Source organism: Paroedura picta, chromosome 7, assembly GCF_049243985.1.
Source record: "Paroedura picta isolate Pp20150507F chromosome 7, Ppicta_v3.0, whole genome shotgun sequence".
Taxonomy (NCBI): Eukaryota; Metazoa; Chordata; class Lepidosauria; order Squamata; family Gekkonidae; genus Paroedura; species Paroedura picta.
Genome location: NC_135375.1, coordinates 123,944,696 through 123,963,583, shown reverse-complemented (window position 1 = coordinate 123,963,583; position 18,888 = coordinate 123,944,696). Strand labels below are relative to the sequence as shown.

At 49.0% G+C, this 18,888-nt stretch overlaps 1 protein-coding gene across 16 annotated transcripts in view; it reads left to right on the top strand.

The window, feature by feature from the left end:
• The window catches only part of ADGRL3 (adhesion G protein-coupled receptor L3), an 808,020-nt gene that overhangs the window by 769,984 nt on the left and 19,148 nt on the right, over window positions 1–18,888 (top strand). For 6 of the 16 annotated variants that reach the window (XM_077346353.1, XM_077346358.1, XM_077346360.1 and 3 more), the window contains 2 exons: window positions 6,411–6,428; window positions 11,456–13,779. The exons of 2 other annotated variants lie outside the window; for them this stretch is intronic. In XM_077346353.1, the coding sequence (XP_077202468.1) occupies window positions 6,411–6,428; window positions 11,456–12,255 (818 nt within the window). In that variant the 3' untranslated portion in view covers window positions 12,256–13,779. Of the gene's footprint in view, window positions 1–6,410; window positions 6,463–11,455; window positions 13,780–18,888 lie in introns of those variants that run through there. 8 more of the 16 variants (XM_077346364.1, XM_077346367.1, XM_077346365.1 and 5 more) reach the window with 2 other exon arrangements.

The following is an 18,888-nucleotide window of genomic DNA, read 5'->3' as shown; positions in this document are numbered from 1 at the left end:
CTGGCCGCTCATCGAGTAATCTAGTGTTCATGGCAGTAAGGCATTGTAGTCAACAGGCACAGTGCTCCATGCAAGAGTGATGTAACCAATAGATGGCCTTTAAAAGGACAGCACCCAAGTCTTTAAAAGAGAAAAAATTCTGCATTTCGTCTCTTATCTCTGGTGCAGTTGTGTGGCGCGTACCCTGTTGTCTCTTACCCCCAACCAGAATAGCCAAATCGCATTCTGTTCTCACTGGTCCAGTTGGGCATCAAATCCAATTCTAGGGATGAAGTCATTTGAAACAGAAGATTTCCGATGAGGCTCCAGTCCTGTAACAAAAGCCAACCCCAGGAGCAGGAGACAATGAGTGTCCTTGTTCCTTAGAAATGCCACCCCCCCACACACACACAATTTGTCATGGCCCATAAAGGTAAGGAGTAGAATGGAGCCAAGTTAATAAGAGCAATAAGGGCTTTGCAAGAACCTCACGGAAAATGAGACGGATTATCCATCTTTCCGCTGAACTGTGCCCTTCGATATAAAAGCAAATTAGTTTAGCAAACAAGGTTAATGCGACATACGTGAACTTCAGCAAGGCTTCTTGTTCAAAGCTTCCCATCCATTCTGAGTTTGTGTTCCTACAAGGAAACTGGAGGAATGCGGACCAGAAGAAACTGCTATGATATCTGTGCAGTGACTTCAAACAGCACACCTAACATGGTTGCAATACAAAGGCTGGCACCGGATAAGAAAGAAGAATTTGGCAGGCCCACACAGGATTCATGCAATACTGTTCAAAAAGAAAAAACGTCACGCAGAGCCTGCTGTTTCGGGAGGGATCTCTGTGTACTCAGAATGGCTTCCAACAAGCTGATGATCTGGGCAAATGGACGGAGTTTCTGGAGGGAAAGAAGAACTACACACATCTGGAGAAAATGGCCTAAACTGCAGCACTCTGAAGAACTCTGGGGAGCTGGTGGCTAACATGCTGAGCAAGAGATTCCCTGGGGCCAGCTGTCAGTTACCTGGACATTATTTCTAACCCTCGGTTAGCATTACCATCTCTTCAGTATTGACAATATTGACAGTGAAATCTCATGCAGAGCCCAAAGCACAGATGTTTACAAGCGATAGAGAAGTGACATGAAGGTGACCCAAAAAGGTCTTGAAAACAAAGCCTGCAAGATCAGGTGGAAGGAAGAGAAGAAGGCCGGACAGACGGACAGAGGCCACCATAGTTCGACTTTTTCACTGGGAAATCGACTACATTTAGGGGAAATGAGAGGGAGAGACTTGTGGAATTGTAAAAATGACCAAGGACAAACTCTCACAGGAATCTTTTGCTGTACTGGAGATGCTGCTGATGAGTCACTGGGCATCTTTGGTGTCCACAGATCTGAGCTGAAGAGTGTCAACAAAAGGTAGAAAACTTAGTTGGACAGTCTCTTTCGACAGCTGCTGTCCCTGTTTTCATCGGCTCTGTAGTTTGCGCCTGAACTAAGGCAAGGCCTAAATGATACACTTCTGGGGAGTGAGGGGTTCTGTGTATTGATTGCTGTAGATGTGGGGATTTTTTTATATAGTTTTCATTGCCAATGTGTCCCTCCCCCTCCCTGCTCTCAGACCAACCGAGGTTTCGTAGCCTAACTTTTTCAAGGGAGCTGTAGCAGCTACTTCTTTGAAAGCTAGGCAGTCTCCGTTCTTTCAGACAGTTTGGATTCAAATACCGTGTCTGTGTAGAGAATAAATCCTTGTTCCCCACACGCACCATGCAAATGTACACAAACACTACAGGCCAGAAAGAATTCTAGAGAGGGATTCCTAACATGGCAAACCAGCATCGCCACACGTCCAATGCGTCTAGTGATTTTAGCAAATGAACAAATGCGTCACGTCAAAACAGAAAACTCCCACCTAGTAAGCAGGACTGTTTAGACCAGGCCTAACTCTGGCCAGAGAACCTCATTAAAGATCCAGCGGTATAACGCTTTTTATAATGAGGCTCTGCATTGTGACCTCTCTAGACCCAGCATGCTTCCATCATTGTATGTTCTGTTGTTGTCCCATTTCATGACAGACGGAGTGAATGTTGCAGGGAAAAGAGGACCGCATCTCAGATTAAAGGCTCCACAGTTCAGGTTTGCCTGAATTCCAAGTAGTGAAATTACCTGCTGAGGTTTCAAACGGAATTGGCCTTGCTCCCAGAGTAGAAGCTAGTTAGATTCTCAAGAACAATAAACTTGAGCAAGCAAAATCTCTCTGGGAGTCCCAAGAAAAGGGACTGGAAGGATGGGAGCAAAGAGGTCTGAGGTTGGATGACCAGCCATTAGGGGGCTCTGCTGAAGAAGGGAAGTGGGATTACTTGAAAGAAGGGCAGGATACAAATTGAGAAAGAAAACGATCCCTGTTAAATATTCCAGACAGCCTGGGCTGTCAATTAAAATTTGAAAAAAGGATAAAACAATAAGTCCTCTGTCCCTAAAATGAGAGGGAAGCAGCATGGCCTGGCCACGGAGAGAGGAAAGTTGTAACAGAAGAGCAATAGGGAACTGGGATCAATGGGACAATAAAATATTTCATTTCTGTGTATTTTCTGAACAACCAGAAAGTAAGAACCATTTAAAAAATAGCAAACAAGAAAGATTTCACATGGTTTCCTTGTTCTTAAAGTGCATGCTAATGCAAACATGAGGGGTTATTTCATTCCTAGGCATTCTATATAGGATTTTTGTTTGTCCCATTCAAGAAACAGGATCCCAATCCTTCCCTCCGTAGAAAGAAAAGCAGGTTTTCTTTTGTTGCATGGACAAAAGGCTGAAAGGAAAAGTGTGTCAAGCTCCCAGTCGATTTCTCCACTAGAAAGGCTTGACTTCTTTAGCAAGAGGGATTTATTGAAAAGAAATGGACTAAACTCACGATACTTCTTGCCAAGACTCATTTGCAATACCCGTACAAACTGGTATATTCCCCATCGGCCACTCCTTCGTCCCATGTCATGCCACCCCCACTTCAAAAGTAAGGTCCCCATTTTCTCAGGCCCACCACTAACCGCCAGACCAGGGGGCCCCAAGGACAGTGTGGCAGGTGGCCCTGAAGCTCCCAACACTCATCTGCCAACAGGAAACTGACACATAGCCTGCCAGAGATCAGAGGGGGGCTGTAAACAACCCCTCTCCCCAAACATCCTCAGGCTGGCTGAAGGGGCACTCCATCCCCCTCCCACAGAGGACAAACGGGAAGGAGCCGAGCAGGATGCTGACGCCAGTACAGACCCCGACAAAGCGCTAGTGCAGCGATACTCAGCAGCTCAGGAGCCGCATGTGACTCTATGCGGCTCTTCTCCACTACGTGCCCCTGATGCTCCGGGGAACTGGGCAGTGCCGTTGCCCCTGGGTCCTGACCGCCAGCAGGGGGTTCCCGCCTTGAACCAGCTGCTGCTGTGGGAACGGGTGAGCGCTGAACCTCCTCGTGAGGAGCATGTAAGCAAACATGGCTCTCCTAGGGGATGGCACCTTCAACAGCCGTGGCCCAAGGGCCACCTAAGGTCTTTTCGCCCCTTCCCCCTGCCGTTCTTCTCTCTATACACTGCTGCTTCTAAGGGAGCACAAACATCTTGAGTCTGCTCACACATCTCCTCTGTAGCATCTAGTTTGACCCTGGGAATGTCGACTTTCTCTCCCACGGAACTCTGAGAATCAGTGTTGACAATGAAGGGCTGAAGAGCCCCCTTTCCTCCCAGTTTTGAGTGTACAGGAAGTTTCACTTTGTCTCAGCTACGGGGGTTGGATCCCACAAACCCATTTCTGCTTGCAAAGACTTTTTTCTTCCAGTGGAAGGAAGTTTTCCTATTGCAACGTTCTTCTTTCAGCCGGGGAAGATTTTCCGTTGCACAAAAACGCATCCTGCTGACAGAATGTATCTGCAGGAACAGACCCTAAATGTCCACAGGGAATCTTGTTCCCATCTTTATTCGTTTGCATGCTTTTACTGTTCCATGTAAAATAGTTCTGTTAAGGCCCTGGAGGAAGAGCATGTCTCATGGCTTAAGTGCCACTTAACACCCACTCAGGCCAGCTGTCCCGCCCCTGAGTGCCTCTTCCTCCAACCGGCTGGCCTGTCTGTCCAGCGGCCAGCCAATCACCTTCTGTCCCCCACCCCTGACCACCCCCCCTCCTTCCACTTCCCTCCAAGGCTCGGAGGCTGCAGATCCCTGCTGCGTGAGAGCTGCTCCCGCCGGTGAGTTCCCCAACAGCTAGGGGGAGGCCATCCGCAGAGTTCTTCCACTCCCCCCATCTAGTCTAGCACCTGTTGTATTCTTGAATGCAAAGGGCTTGGCCCCTCGTATATTTCTATCTCTCAAGCAGTCAATGCATGTAATGACCACATTTGCACAAAATATGCAGCTCTCCATCTCTGGAGGGCTCACCTTCTTGCTCGGTTGCCAAGGTAATTTTCCCTCATCTCTCGCTAATGCTTTCATACCTCCCCTCCCATCACTATGGCATATAGTGCGACACCTCCCATGGATTAGGGTTGCCATCCTCCAGGTGAGGCCTAGAGAGGAGGAATTATAACGCATCTTCAGACAACAAAGGTCTTGGGGAGCATGGCTTCCTCAGAGGGTGAAGTCTGATACGACAGCCCTGTGAGGCCCCTCCCTCCTTCCCATACCCGGCTCTCTCGCAGCCCACTTCTAAATCCCTAGCTATTTCCCAACCTGGAATTTGGCAACCTCATTCCCTTGTTCACCCCAGCTAAAATGTCTGTGCTCTTTCCTGAATAACATTATCGGTGATCTCCTCTGAAGCAGAAAAAATATACCAATGGAGAGTTGGCCATCCAGATCGGTGCTCAAAGACAGAGGCCGGTAACAGGTTCGGTGGTAGTTTAGCTGGTCCCACCCGACAGTCCTTCTCCAGATGGATTCACCTGCGGTTCAGTTGCCATTAAAAACAAGAGATCACAGGGACTATTCCACATAGAAAGGGCTTTTGGGGATGAGCCGGGCATGTCAGTGAGCAAAACACTCCCCCACCTGGCAGATGAGGAGCAAATGATTGGACGTGGGCCCCAACTAAAGTCTCCCAGGACGCCTCCCCTGACAGCTTTTCATGCTACACTCTCCAAGCAGGCTGCCCCCCACAGGCACCCCTCCCGTTTTATAGTACTGCAGGGAGGGGGGGGGCAATATTGTGTGTACCCTTGTCAGCTTGTGGTGATTTCAGCCATGGCAACCTAACTTCCAGTTTTAAAGGGGGGGCTCAGAAGACCAGAGCACCATAGCCAGCCCAATTGGAGAGACTCTCCATCCGATAAATCCCAGCTCCGTGGCAGTAAATGCCTTGGAAACCGAATCTACAAACAGCTCCTAGTACTAGAGGCTCCTTTCATGGAGGGAAAGGCATTATGCACCCACACTGTCACCTGGAGAACTGGCTACTTCGCTTGAGCCTTTCCCCAATGGCAGACCCCATGGGTCATTTGCTGGGAGAGCTAGGAATGGCAGCCTGTAGGTGGGGCCTGGGGATCCCCTGGAATTACAGCTCATCTCCAGGCTACGGAGATCAGTTCCCCTGGAAAAAAGGGCTGCTTTGGAGAGTGGCCACAATGCTGTTGCACCCCACTGAGGCGCCTGTCCTCTCCAGGAAACTCCCCCTCCCAAATTTCCAGGGATTCCCCAAGCTGGATCTGGCAACTCTACCCCTCCGTCCATCCCGATCAGTGGGCAGGGGGAACCTGGCATGCCCAAGAAGAGCCTGGTCACTCAAAGAGTCATAGGCCAAAATGGAGCAGAGACCAACTCACTTGAGACCCAGCAGGGATTTGTCTGAGGCCTCCAGGAAAATGGCAACTAAGACAACTTGAAAAAATTCCTTGGGGATTGGTTTCCTGATAGTTTCCTAATTGAAGCGTCCTGGGTTCCAACAAGCCTTCTTCCCATCTCAGAGGGCTTGGCACGAGGACATAGCAAACCTCCCCCTGCAGAGGAAGAAGTCAGCAATAAGAAGGCTACACTTAGGAAGAAGGGAAGGTGGGCATTCTAAGGGTAAGGCTCATAAATGTGATAAATAAGAGTAAATAAATGCCTTCCATTTAAGACCTCCAGGAAATGCCTGGGGGGCTTTCAGACCCCGAGGCTGGTACTTTTCAGTTTCCCTTTTTAATTTTCGATTGCATCTTTAAATATATATATATATATGGGGGGAGGGGATTCTATAGCAGTGTTGACTGTTGTGCATCCGTCATGCTGTGCTAATCCTCTCTAAGCCCCTGTAAAGTTCTGTCCTGTGCTTCCAGAAGTCGAAATGGTTTCCGTTTTAACCCCTTTTGCAGCATGTCATCAATTTGCTTTCCACTCACCTTCCTCCTATTGTCGCTGTAAGCTTACTTGTTGTTTTTTCTTTCCTTTTCTTCATGCTGTCGTTTAGAGCCCTACAGAGAGACAAGTATGGGAGTAAAGCTAAACATTGCATATCAAATGTAATTTTTTTTTAGTTCACTTTTTTGAAATGCATCATATTGGGATGATGTAGATAATTTGAAAACCGGTCCATCCGTCACAATGCAGAAAATCGAGAACAATCAGCCACCTCTCCCCGTGTTTTGGTAGAGATTAGGTGACGACCGTGGTGTCTGTTTTGGTTTTGTCTTTCATCCCGATGTGTGTGTGTTTTATTTATGTCTCTTCATCGTTTCGGTCTTGTGTGTTCATGTACGGGAATGACATCTCAGTGGACGCAGTTTTTGTCTGCTAAACTGTCACGCTGTCTCCTCATGTCACTGTGGCACATCTCACGAGAGGCAGAATCCATTGGCAATGCAAGGCCATTCCTTTGTTTCTTTACAAACCCCCCCCCCCAAAAAAAAAAGAATCCCCTCGCTGGTCATTCTATGCATTGGCAGAAAGAATGAAGAGAATGTCTTAATGCATAGGCGACCCAGCCTCAACCATGAGTGGGGGTGGGGGGGGACACATTCATTACCACCCCAGACCTCTCTGCAACACCCTGTTTTTTTGGTTTGTTTTTTTTTTATGTTCTCCCCCCCCCCCCCTTTCAGCATTGTGGACTGTTGGTCGAGATTTATGCTGTGAAAATACATGGCTCCATTCTACGTCCGTGAGGCTGCCCTGTTTTTATGTCCAGCTTTTTCTGTCTGTCTGGAAATGCAGGTTAGCCGTAGATCCAGTAACTGTCTGAAGGCCAAAGTAAGAGTGACATTTTGGGGACATTTCAATTCAGAGAAATCGCAAAGCTCTGCCGTGACACTTCCCAAGCCTGAGCAGACATGCTAGCTGTAGTGCCTCACAGATGCAGACTGAATTCAGTATTTTCAGAAGCTACCCTGAGAGTGTATTAAAAGGTGCTTTTTCTTCTTCTTCTTCCTTGTGGATGTGAATGGCCATTAATCTTTGTTGTCAACAAATTGCTTTTCTTATCTGGGAGTCTCTGTTCAGCCTGCTGTGCCATATTTGGGGGCAGCACCTGAAACAAAAGGGGAGGGCGGGGGAAGCATACGGAAGCCACAATCTTCTCTCGTGTTTTGTGCTTATCTAGAGCAGGGGTGACCAAACTGCGGCCCCGCAGAGCAGAGGCTCATGGTCACTGTAGTCCACGGACATCTGGAGTGCCACGGCGTGGCCACCCCTGCTCGAGAGGGTTCTAATATGAATTAAGGGAATCCCAAGCGGACCATCAGCATCTGCAGACTGACCCTTGCCTCCCCCAGGGCCGGCCTCCCGGAGTTTGCCATTGCATTGCCCCTTCAGCCCTTCCAGGGCAGCTGCCTGAGCTTGCAGGACGTCACTGCGCATGACCCAAAGAAATCCCCTTGGCTGTTGTAGGGATGCCAAGCTGGTGTTAGTCCCGGGCGCAAAGCATACACACACTAAAACGTAAATAGGATGCCGAGCAGCTGTTTACACACTCCACACTTTGTCACGGAAAAATCCCCATCTCGCCTCTGAAGATGCCAGGCGCAGCTATTGCCGAAACATCGGGGCCTAAGACGGCCAGGCAATGGCCCTGCCGCCCAGAAAACCCTCAACGCCCGGTTGACTCTGGGTGCCAAAGCCTTTATTGGGGCAAACAAAAAAATCACATGGGATGCCGGCCCAGGGGATTCTCCCAGAATTATAAGTCACCTCCAGATTAAGGGGTTCAGTTCTCCTGGAGAAAATAGCTGCTTGGGAGAGGGGGACTCCACAGCCTCATACTCCACTGAGGTCCCTCCCTGTCCCAAAGCCCGCCCACTCCTGGCTCCACTCCCAAATCCGTAGCCCCTACCCCTATCCTCATAGCAAAACTGCATCTTGCGGCATGCACGGACCCAGCCCGTGGCTGCCAGTTATTCTGGGGAGGGGGAGTAGCTGTTTAACAAGCGCCTGATCCTGATGGGGCCTCTAGTGATGTTTCCCCTCTCCACACCGTTAGGGTTACTGAAACTGCCCCCCCCCAAGCCGGCAGGGACACAAGATCAGCTGGCGCTGCTGTGACACAGGCCCCATCAGGATTGGCCTCGTGGCAGTTTTTAAACAGCTGATTTCCCCTCTAATCCAGTATCGGCAGCCATGGGTTAGGACCAGGGTTCACTGAAACTTGGAGTTTGGCTTGCAGTCTTGACATTCCAAAGAGGAAAGATGGCGCATTGTATCCTTCAGCTCTATTCGGTCACGTTCCGGAGCCTTCCTTGGGCCAAGGCGAGGCTCCGAAACGGGGCTGAGCAGAGGCTAAAGGCCTGACCCCGCACAGGCAGAGCCCCCTCTTTCAGGGAAGACCCACAGGCCCATTAGGGGTGCTTTGTGTCTGCTGCAGCAGAGCAAGGTGGGGGGAAGGAACTCTTGACTGCTCGGAAAGGCTAGCAGTTACCCAAATCCTAGCCCTTATCAGATGTTTTTTTAAGTCATACTTAATATTAATAAAACTAAAGATCAATTTTAGATGACTTGGAAGGGATTAGGGCTGTCAGGTCTCCTGGTCCAGGCAAGGGTCTCTCACTTTCCAGTTACACCTTGTTCCCCCCAAACTCCCCACCACCAACAACATTTAATTATAAGTAAATAAACATGGAAGAGCAATCACTTTTTAACACAATGTGATATCAGAAGCATGGTGATATCAGGGAGTGACGCTCTGGTTTGGGGGCAAAACTCTATGGCTTGAAGCAAATTTTACCATAGAGTTTAGCCCAAAAGCCAGAGTGTTGCCTCCTGATGCCTTTGGCGTGCTGACATCACTTCTGGATATGTCAGAAAGCTCCTGGAAAGCGGCCCCCATCCCCCACCAGAAGCGCCAGTGCAACTTGGCAAGCCCACCAGGGATTAATGGTACCATCTAAATGGAGTTGCACCCCTTTGAAGCTCATGGACTCCAGTGGAAACAGAACGGTGGAACTCGGCATAGGATAATTTCAGATGGTACGCAATAGAACAGCTAGATTAAAGGCAAATAGTGCCTTAAGAAGCCAGCAAGGTTTGGGGGATTTAAGCTTTCAAGAGTCAAAGCTCCCTTGGTCGGATATTCTGAAAATCTTGTTGGTCTCTAAGTTGCTACTAGACTTCAATCTAGCTATTCTGTTTAGGATGGCAGTTTCATGGACAATATTGTAATTTATGTGTCCTACAATGAGCACTGAATGGGAGCAAGATTTCATGTCAGAAGAAATGAGACATTCACCTAAATAGAAAGGAAGAGAGGTCCATCTGTGGCTCCTAGCCATGGTGACCACAGGGAACTTTGACCTTCAAAGGCAGTCAATCTCTAAATTCCACAGCCAGGAGGCAACGTGAAGGGAAGTCTCTGTGCCCTGTGGTTGGCCCTCCAGAGGAACTGTGCAAGACAGGAGGCTGGACTGGATGGACCACCAATCTGACCCAGCAGGGCTCTCCTGATGCTCTTAGGAAGGCCTTGGCCTATCTGCCCTGTTGCTGGCCCTCCTGAGGAACTGGCTGGCCCCTGTGTGAGACAGGAGGCTGGACAAGTTGGACCACTGGTCTGATCCACCCGGTCTATTATTCTATTCTTAAGAGACTCAAAGGCAGATTTAAACCTCTCTTGTGAAATGTTCTCAGGTAACCAGTTGTGGTACCATTTTATGCCAGTAGAGCCTTCTGTAATTCTGATTCTCCCACATTTTCTTCTCCTCCTGTTTAGGGTACAGGAAACAAAACAGTTTACAGATACCCATTGGTCATGTGCATAACTAATGATACCTCATCCCCCCAAAAGCTTTCCTATCCCCACGTCCCTGGCAGACCTCATTCCCTGCATGCCAATTCCGATGCAGTCTTAGGACCATCTGCATCACGCAACGTCTAGTAACAGAGATCCCAAACACAAATTAACAAGAGTTAAATCCCCCAAACAAAACAAAAAACCCTCACCAATGTATTGCTTAACAAATGTAGTGGCAAAACTAAAAGAATATATTCACTGGTGCAACTGTTGACCCAGTTCTAGTTATTATAGCTGTATTAATTTCTACGGGTCTCAGCAAAGTAATTCAAACGCCAGCATGCCATTTTACAACATTAGGTCTTTATTAGCAGCTGGCCAGTTTTAGTAATTAATATTGCAAATTGTGGGTCGACTTGAAACTGGCAGAACAAAATTTGTTTGACTTGCATGCCTCTGCAGAGGCATGATTGGTTCTAAGTCCAATCTAGTTCAATTGAAATTATGGTCTACGAAGTGTGTTTTGAATGGCCCCCGTACCCACAGATTTGCTTGGAGTGGCTCTGTGTTCAGCGAGATCACTCCCAGGTAAACGCACACAGGATTGCTGCAGTTTTACTAGCAATCAGGGGCTACTGAAGCCATCTTGAGTACGTAACCATAGGACTGGGTTGCACATCCACCCTTTGGTGGTCGTGCTTTACACAGAATTGTGCCCACAGTGCAACAGTGAGGGTAGTCTTTCCTGTTTGCTGCTGCTCTGAACAAGTCATGCAGTAAAGTTTTGCCAGTTTGGTATAGTCTTTTGGGAGCTCATGGGAGGCGTGAACAACTCCATTGCCCCCCCCCCAACTTTCGGAGCTAATTTTGACCTCAGCTCCAGCAGCGTCCCCCTGGCCTTAGCGTCAATAGGAATGCTTTGCTAGGAGGTTGGAAGTTCTGTGGAGAGCTGATTTCCAACAGGGGGGAAATATGTTGTTGCTGTTGTTATTGTGTTGCTGTTAACAAGGAGCCCTTGTTTCCATGCAACAGCCCTGTTGGAAAAGCCTGTTTTAGTCCATGTGGTTTTCCTTGCCTCCAAACCTTATAATTTATGTACTCCCCCCCTCCCCCTTTCCATTCCTTCCCTCTGTTGTTGTTGTTGTGGTTGTTGGGGTTTTTTTGTGCACCGTTACTGTAGAATGTAGCCCAAGCATATTGCAGCCGCTTTGCCCCTTTGGGCAACAGCCTTGTAGAGAGCAGGACCCCCCATGCATATATCTGTTGGTACAAGTCAACCTTTCTTGTGTGATATTTTTCAGAGGGGCTTCTGAACAATGCCAGGGATTCAAGTGTCATGGATACTCTACCACTGAATGGTAACCACGGCAATAGCTACAGCATTGCCAGCCGCGAATACCTGAGCAACTGTGTGCAAATCATTGACCGTAGCTATAACCACAGTGAGACGGCCTTAGAGAAAAAGATCCTGAAAGAACTCACTTCCAACTACATCCCTTCCTATCTGAACAACCACGAGTGCTCCAGCGAACAGAACAGGAACCTGATGAACAAGCTGGTCAACAACCTGGGTGGCGGGAGCAAGGACGACGCCATCGTGCTCGACGACGCCACCTCCTTCAGCCAAGAGGAGAGCCTGGGCTTGGAGCTCATCCACGAGGAGTCGGACGCCCCGCTGCTCCCCCCGAGGGTTTACTCGGCAGACAACCACCAGCCTCACCATTACAGCCGGAGACGGATCCCGCAGGACAACAGCGAGAGTTTTTTCCCCTTGCTAACCAATGAGCACACAGAAGAGCTCCAGTCGCCCAATAGGGACTCCCTGTACACTAGCATGCCCGCGCTAGCTGCCAGGCCGGCCGCGGAGAGCATGGCCACCAGCACTCAGACCGAACCCCCCTCCGCCAAAAGCAGCGATGCGGACGACGTGTACTACAAGAGCATGCCAAACCTGGGCTCCAGAAACCACGTCCAGCAGCTACACACTTACTACCAGTTGGGGCGAGGCAGCAGTGACGGATTTATAGTCCCGCCGAACAAGGACGGGAGCCCATCGGAAGACGCCTCCAAAGGACCGGCTCACTTGGTCACTAGTCTATAAAAGACGAAGCGAAACCTTGTCACAAAAACAAACGCTCCTCGCCCAGCACTGGGATGACTGTTCAGAGTTCAATCCAAGCGGTGGTAATATTGTGTATTCTCCCTCTTCATGCTGTTCTAAACGACAAACAATTCTCATACCTTTTTAATAGGATTTCTAGGCACGCCCAGGAAGAATGCGAACGGCTGTGACCTCCTGCCCCCCCCCTCCCGCCCCCCTCCCGCCTCCGAGGGACTTTGGGAAGCGAGCAAAGGGATGCGACGGGAGACACAAAATGGCCGGCTGGGTGGCCGTCGGAAGCTAGAACTGTGCTCGTTTCAGCATCTTTGGGTGCGCTCTTCCTCTTATTAGCAAGGACCTGTTTTCCACAAGGCCGAACGGGCATTTGTGACGACTAGCAGTGATGCATCTAGATTGGAGTGCTGCACAAAAAAACAAAGCAAAAATAGCCAAGCAAACTGTTTATTCCGAATCTGTATCACATAATAGTTTTTGGGTCTCTCACCATTTGATTTCGCCGCAGCCCACTTGAGCTGTGGAGCAAACCGTAATGCTATAGAAGGGAAGTCTGTAACTGTATGCTACACACAGCATCTATTTTTTATGTTTTGCTGTATTAACTGATGATAATTCTAATGGCAGAGGGAAACAAAATGGAACAATTCCTATGTAATGTACAGACACTAGCATTGCACCTATAGTCTGCTTTCTGTTCCGCCAGAACTTGCGTCCCTGTTAATGTAGTGGAAAAAAAACAAACTTTTTTCTGTTGTGCTGGTCTCGCAAGGTGGTCTACCAGTAGGAGCAAGATTTTTCATACATCCTTTCTTCTTTTTTTGCCATTTCCCCCTATAAATTTGTTTTCCACTGGGCAAAAGGAAGACATTCACTCGATAAAGATCCTTTTTATCCCCTCCTGTATTGATTTAGAAACACCATTCTTCAGTAGTCTAAGATATTTCCCCCCCTAACGCTGTGTTTCTTTATGAATTTGTCAACCAAACATTTTGCAAATTGGAGAGCTGGACAAACTTTTCTGTTCCCAGTGCACAACCAGGGAGAAGGTGCGGCGTTTGAGGCACGCAGCCTTTCTCCAAGACGTTAGTTACCCTTCTGAGAGCCGAGATATCCTTAGGGGAGTCATTGGGACTTCTGCATTTGAACACGCTGTCCTCTGCAGGAGTCAAAATCCCATCCCCGAGCAAAGAACTTGTACTGCAGAGGTTAAAAAAAACAATTGACTGACTCATAGCAAAGATGGGGAGGGGGGAGAAAAGAAAAACCTATTTTGAGTGGTAAAAAAAAAAAATCCTTCCATTATTTTCCTAACAGGAAATGTATTTATTTGACAAGATTTAAAGTAATGTAGGCCTTCCCAGGAGGTAAATTAGCAGCACAGATTCTACTTTTTTTAATTTATGATGCATTTTGTATGGTCGCCAAGTTGAATGACCTCATTACTAATATTTGTTGTAAAAGTGAAATTTGTTTGCCAACCAATAAACAACTGATTAAGATTTAGAAGGAGCTGTTACGTATGTCCTGTGCCATCGATCTCACTTGGTTTCTCTCTTGACAGCTTGAGCAAAAGAAGTTCAGCTGTCATGGGGGGGGGGGGGGGTCTGTTGAAGGTAGCTGAAGGATCATTCAGGCCAGGATGATGCAGGGAGGACCTTGAAAAACTGAACTGAGCAGTCAGACTCCGGGGTCAGGCAGAGAAAGGACCCATTTGGACTGGAGGGCTCTGCTTCCACACGGGCCTTTGACGCAGACAGGCGTTTAGACAGCGGCTTACATGTCTCGGAAGCTGTATCCGCCTTGTGTCTAGCTTTGGCTGAGGGCATAACGCATAATCTCGACACTCCTGGAAGGGGTGGGAATTAATTAATTGTTTATATATTTTTATATGTTCAGCTTTTATGGTCATGTGAACCCCCCTCGCCCTCCCCAGATGGCCAATGATGGGCCTTGAAGGGGCGGGGAGGAGAGAGCCTTGAGTGGGCTCATAGCCAGCTCTGCTCCCCCCCCCCCCCGTAGTCCTTATAGCTGTGCCACTTCTGGGGTCCCTCAGAGGCTGAAGAATGTTTGGGGGGTTCTCAGCGATGAAGAAGTGGAGAAGGGCTGGTCTAGCACCAGGGGAGGAAAAACGGGGCCCTTTGTTCTTCGTTTCGGGGCCCCTGGGCAGCTGTTCATTGTGTTATCCGGAAAGGAGGCCTCTGGCTCCCAGTTGCTTTGGTGCCTAGAAAGCTAAATAAAGCTCTCTGAGTTTCTGGGGAAGGTGAAGTAGCAGTTGTGAATGTATCTTCTCGGGAGATGTAAGCAGAAAATCTCTATGCCACACCCCAAGCTAAATGCGCTTTTTGTTGATGCTGTCAGGATTTGGAGAAAGAAAACAGGCTGCATTTACCTGTAACTGTTGTTCAAGGGGTCTTCTGTGCAGTCCCACGTGGGTTCTTAACGTTTGTTGAGACAGAGGCTTTTCTGGTAGATAAAATACGTAACTGAAAATAAATGTAAGAAAGAACTAGACTGACTGCTGGATAATATGAAATTATTCTGAGCCCCACCCCTGGTGTAGTTTTCTGCAAAGATCATCTCTGGTTCCAAGAGTATTCACTAAGGGAGTGGTCCCCAACCTTCATCTGGTCGGGGACCGCCTCCGGGGGTGGGGGAGAGCCAGCGGCCCGGCTGCCACAGTTCCTCATATACGCGCATGCGCGTTTTGGCTACCAGGTGGCGCTAACACGCATGCGCAGAGTTGCCGTGCATGCGCGTTTTGGCCACCAGGGGGAGCAAACACGCATGCGCGGCAGTTCCGTGCATGCGCGTTAGTGTCGCTGGCGTGCTGGCTGCCGCGCCGGCTGCCGTGCCGGCCTCTTTCCCCCCCTCTCACTGTAGGGGGGGAGGCAGGCGCGGCCGCTGGCGGCCCGGTACGATGGCCTTTGCGGCCCGGTACCGGGCCGCGGACTGGGGGTTGGGGACCCCTGCACTAAGGGAACTCTCCAGAGAACAGAACACTAAGACGGTCCCTTTTCTGGCCCCACACAAATGACAACCAAGTGAAAGGAGGGCCTTTTTCATATCCTCGTTTTCCTTGCTTGGAAGTTCCTGCTGACCTCACCTGGATAGCTCAGGTTCACGGGATCTCCTCAGATCTCACAAGCTAAGCTGGGTCGGCTGTGGCTGGTATTTGGATGGGAGACCCCCAAGGAACACCAGGGTTGCGAGGTGGAGGCAGGCCATAGCAAGCCATCTCTGAACAGCTCTTGCCCAAACATCCTACAAACATCCTATGTGGCTGCCATAAATCAGCCGTTTATTGTTTGGTTTTTAGCCCACCCCTCTCGGCAACGGCTCGTGCAGTGACTTGGCAGCAAAAACCGTTCCTGTGACTCCAGGGTTTTCTCCTACTCCATACGTCTTCTGCTCCCTCTAGTAGTCCACTTGGTATGACACGGGCCTCCCTGCAGATTAAAACTAAACTACAGGGTTTTATGCCACAGATAAACTGGTGTAACATGCAGTTGACCACTAGAGGGAGCAATACACATGCAGAATGGGGGGGGGGGGCTGAAGAAACAAGAACTTACAAGCAAGGATAATGAGAATGTGGAAAAACCTCACTTTGTGCAGTGCGGCCTGCAGTTCTCCCCGGATTAGACCTGACCTCCGGGCTGTAAAGAACGGTTCCCCTGGAGGAAATGGCAGCTTCAGCAGGTAGACTATATGGAATCATATCCCCTCCCCAAATTCTGCCTTCTCCAGGCTCCACCCCCCCCCCCCCCCAAATCACTAGGAATCTCCCAAGCCAAACCAGGCAATCTGATCATGCTGAGATCAGGATCAGCACAATTCTATTATATAAGTGCCTTAAAGTCTACTCAGAGTAGGGCAGATGTTCTGTCAGTGGGGAACATGGTCAAAGTGAGGCAGAAAATTGCAGAATGCCTAAGCAGAAGCAGCAAAGTGTATGTTGACTCCACCTGTGTGATAGAAGAGTTTCTTCTCCAGGTGATTTGACCATTAGGCAGCCGCTCAGACAATCCAGCCCTTCTGATCCCAGAGACATCAGTGGGTCCAGAGAGATGTTAGGGTTGCACCTGGAACCAGATTTTATTCCAGAATACGTCTTTGTGGACTGGAGACCCCCATCCTCAGAAGCCATCCCAGGGTTCCTTGCAAGGCAGACATTGATAGGTGTGATTATGAAGGATAAAAGCACAAAGAGGAGCTTTAAGGGGCCCTGGAACGCAGGACAGACTGGCTGAAATCCAATGAGGGCAAATTCCAAGTGAAATACAGAAACCATTCACCACAGCAGTCACTGCCGGTCTCCCTGGTTTTGCAAAACTACTTGGTAGCGGTTAAGAGCGGCAGCCTCTAATTTGGAGAACTGTTTTTGATTCCCCACTACTCCACATGCAGCCAACTGGGTGACCATGAGCCAGTCCCAGTTCTCTCACAGCTCTCTCAGCCTCACTTACCTCACAGGGTGACTGTTAAGTGAAAAGGAAAAGAAGGATTATAAGCTGCTTTGGGACACTAGAGGTCAGTCTCAGTTCTCTCAGAGCTCTCTCAGCCTCCCCTCCTTCTCAGGGCGTCTGTTGTGGGAAGAGACATGGTAGGAGTTTGTAAGCCACCTTGAGACTCCTTCAGGTACTAAAAAGCAGAGTAATGGTTGAAGCAGGATACTGAAAATCCAAAAGGTTGGAAATGTCCTGAATAATTTTCTAGGGACGCTGAATTCCTTAGCCAGAGAAGTTGAACACAGATTGCCTTTGCTCAGCACAGAAAAGTGAGTTTGGTCTGCCTGGTACTGAGGCTAGAAAGCGCCATGTTTTGTTGTGGTTTTCCACAAGTTGATTGCTGTTGTTTAAACAATGCGCAGCCCCTGCCTTTCCCCTTCTAGCAGCAGCCATATATTGGGACAGCCAAGTATAGAACCGGGGATCCCTCAATGTGGACTCAGAAGAAAAAAGGAAATCACGAGACACAGTGATAAAGTAGTCTTCTCTATGTTTATAAGTGAAAAGGTTATAACATAAAGTCTAAATCAGGGGTAGTCAAACTGCGGCCCTCCAGATGTCCATGGACTACAATTCCCAGGAGCCCCCTGCCAGCGAATGCTGGGATTGTAGTCCATGGGAATTGTAGTCCATGGACATCTGGAGGGCCGCAGTTTGACTACCCCTGGTCTAAATGGTCAAACATATGATCAAACAAAAAGAGTCAACCAAAACGGGATCCTCGGTTAAGTGACCCGCTTTCTGATTTGTCTTCGTCAGTGGTTGCTCTTCCAGTAGACTGTCACAGTAGTAGTCGTAGTACCACATTGGCAAAATGCTCATAATCGTCTGGGGATTTCATAAAGTGTTTATGAGCATTTTGCCAATATATTGGGGCAGCGGCATTTCCCCGGGCTAGCGAACGGAACGTATTTCAGTAAGTTTGTGGGAAGCAAAGCACTGGACAACATTTGCAAACGGCTCGCACGAAGCTAGAATCTTATCCACCGTTCCTGCCACGCTGCAGGCCCATTCATCAGCCCCCGCCCAGGAGACGTCCGTTTCCGCACAGGCTTATCAAGAGAGCCGTGGTGGAGAACGCGTGGCGTCCTGAATGTTAATCCAAGGGAAAAGGTTTAGAAACAACTGATTATGAACGGCGAAATCTCCCTCACCCGAGAGGATAAAACAAAGCCACTTTGGGTTTAATTAAAGCAACAGGCGGCCGCTGTTCTTGGGGAAATTAAAAAGCATCTGGTCAGGGATCTCACTGAGAGCTCTTCTACCCATGCAGCTGCTGCAGCTCAGTGAAAGAATCATAGAGTGGATAGGGGCCAAATAGGACCCGGCTCAATGCAGGATCAGCCTAAAACATCCAGCCACTAGAATCATAGAATAATAGAGCTGGAAGAAACCTCCCAGGTTATCTAGTCCAACCCCCTGCACCATGCAGGACACTCCCAACCCTCTCGCTCCTCCACCGTCACCTGCCACCCCCTCGAACCTTCACAGAATCAGCCTCGTCAGATGGCTCTCCAGCCTCTGTTTAAAAGCTTCCAAAGATGGAGAACCCACCACCTCCCAAGGAAGCCTGTTCCACTGAGAAACCGCTCTGTCAGGAACTTCTTCCGGATGTTTAGATGGAATTTCTTTTGAATTAATTTCATCCCATTCGTTCTGGTCTGTCCCTCTGGGGCAAGAGAGAACAACTCTGCTCCATCCTTCATATGGCACTCTTTTAAATACTTGAAGATGGTTATCAGATCCCCTCTCAGTCGTCTCCTCTCCAGGCTAAACAGACCAAGCTCCCCCAACCTTTCTTCTTACATCTTGGTCTCCAAACCCCTCGCCATCTTTGTTGCCCTCCTCTGGAAACGTTCCCGTTTGTCAACATCCCTCTTCAATTGGGGAGACCAAAACTGAACCCAGGACTCCAAGTGAGGCCGAACCAGAGCAGAGTAAAGCGGTAACATCACCTCCCGTAATCTGGACACGATACTCCGTTTGATACAGCCCAAAATCCCATTTGCCTTTTTAGCCACCGAGTCACACTGCTGACTCATGTTCAATGTATGGTCTACTAAGACTCCTAGATCCTTTTCGCACATGCTGCTGCCAAGACAAGTCT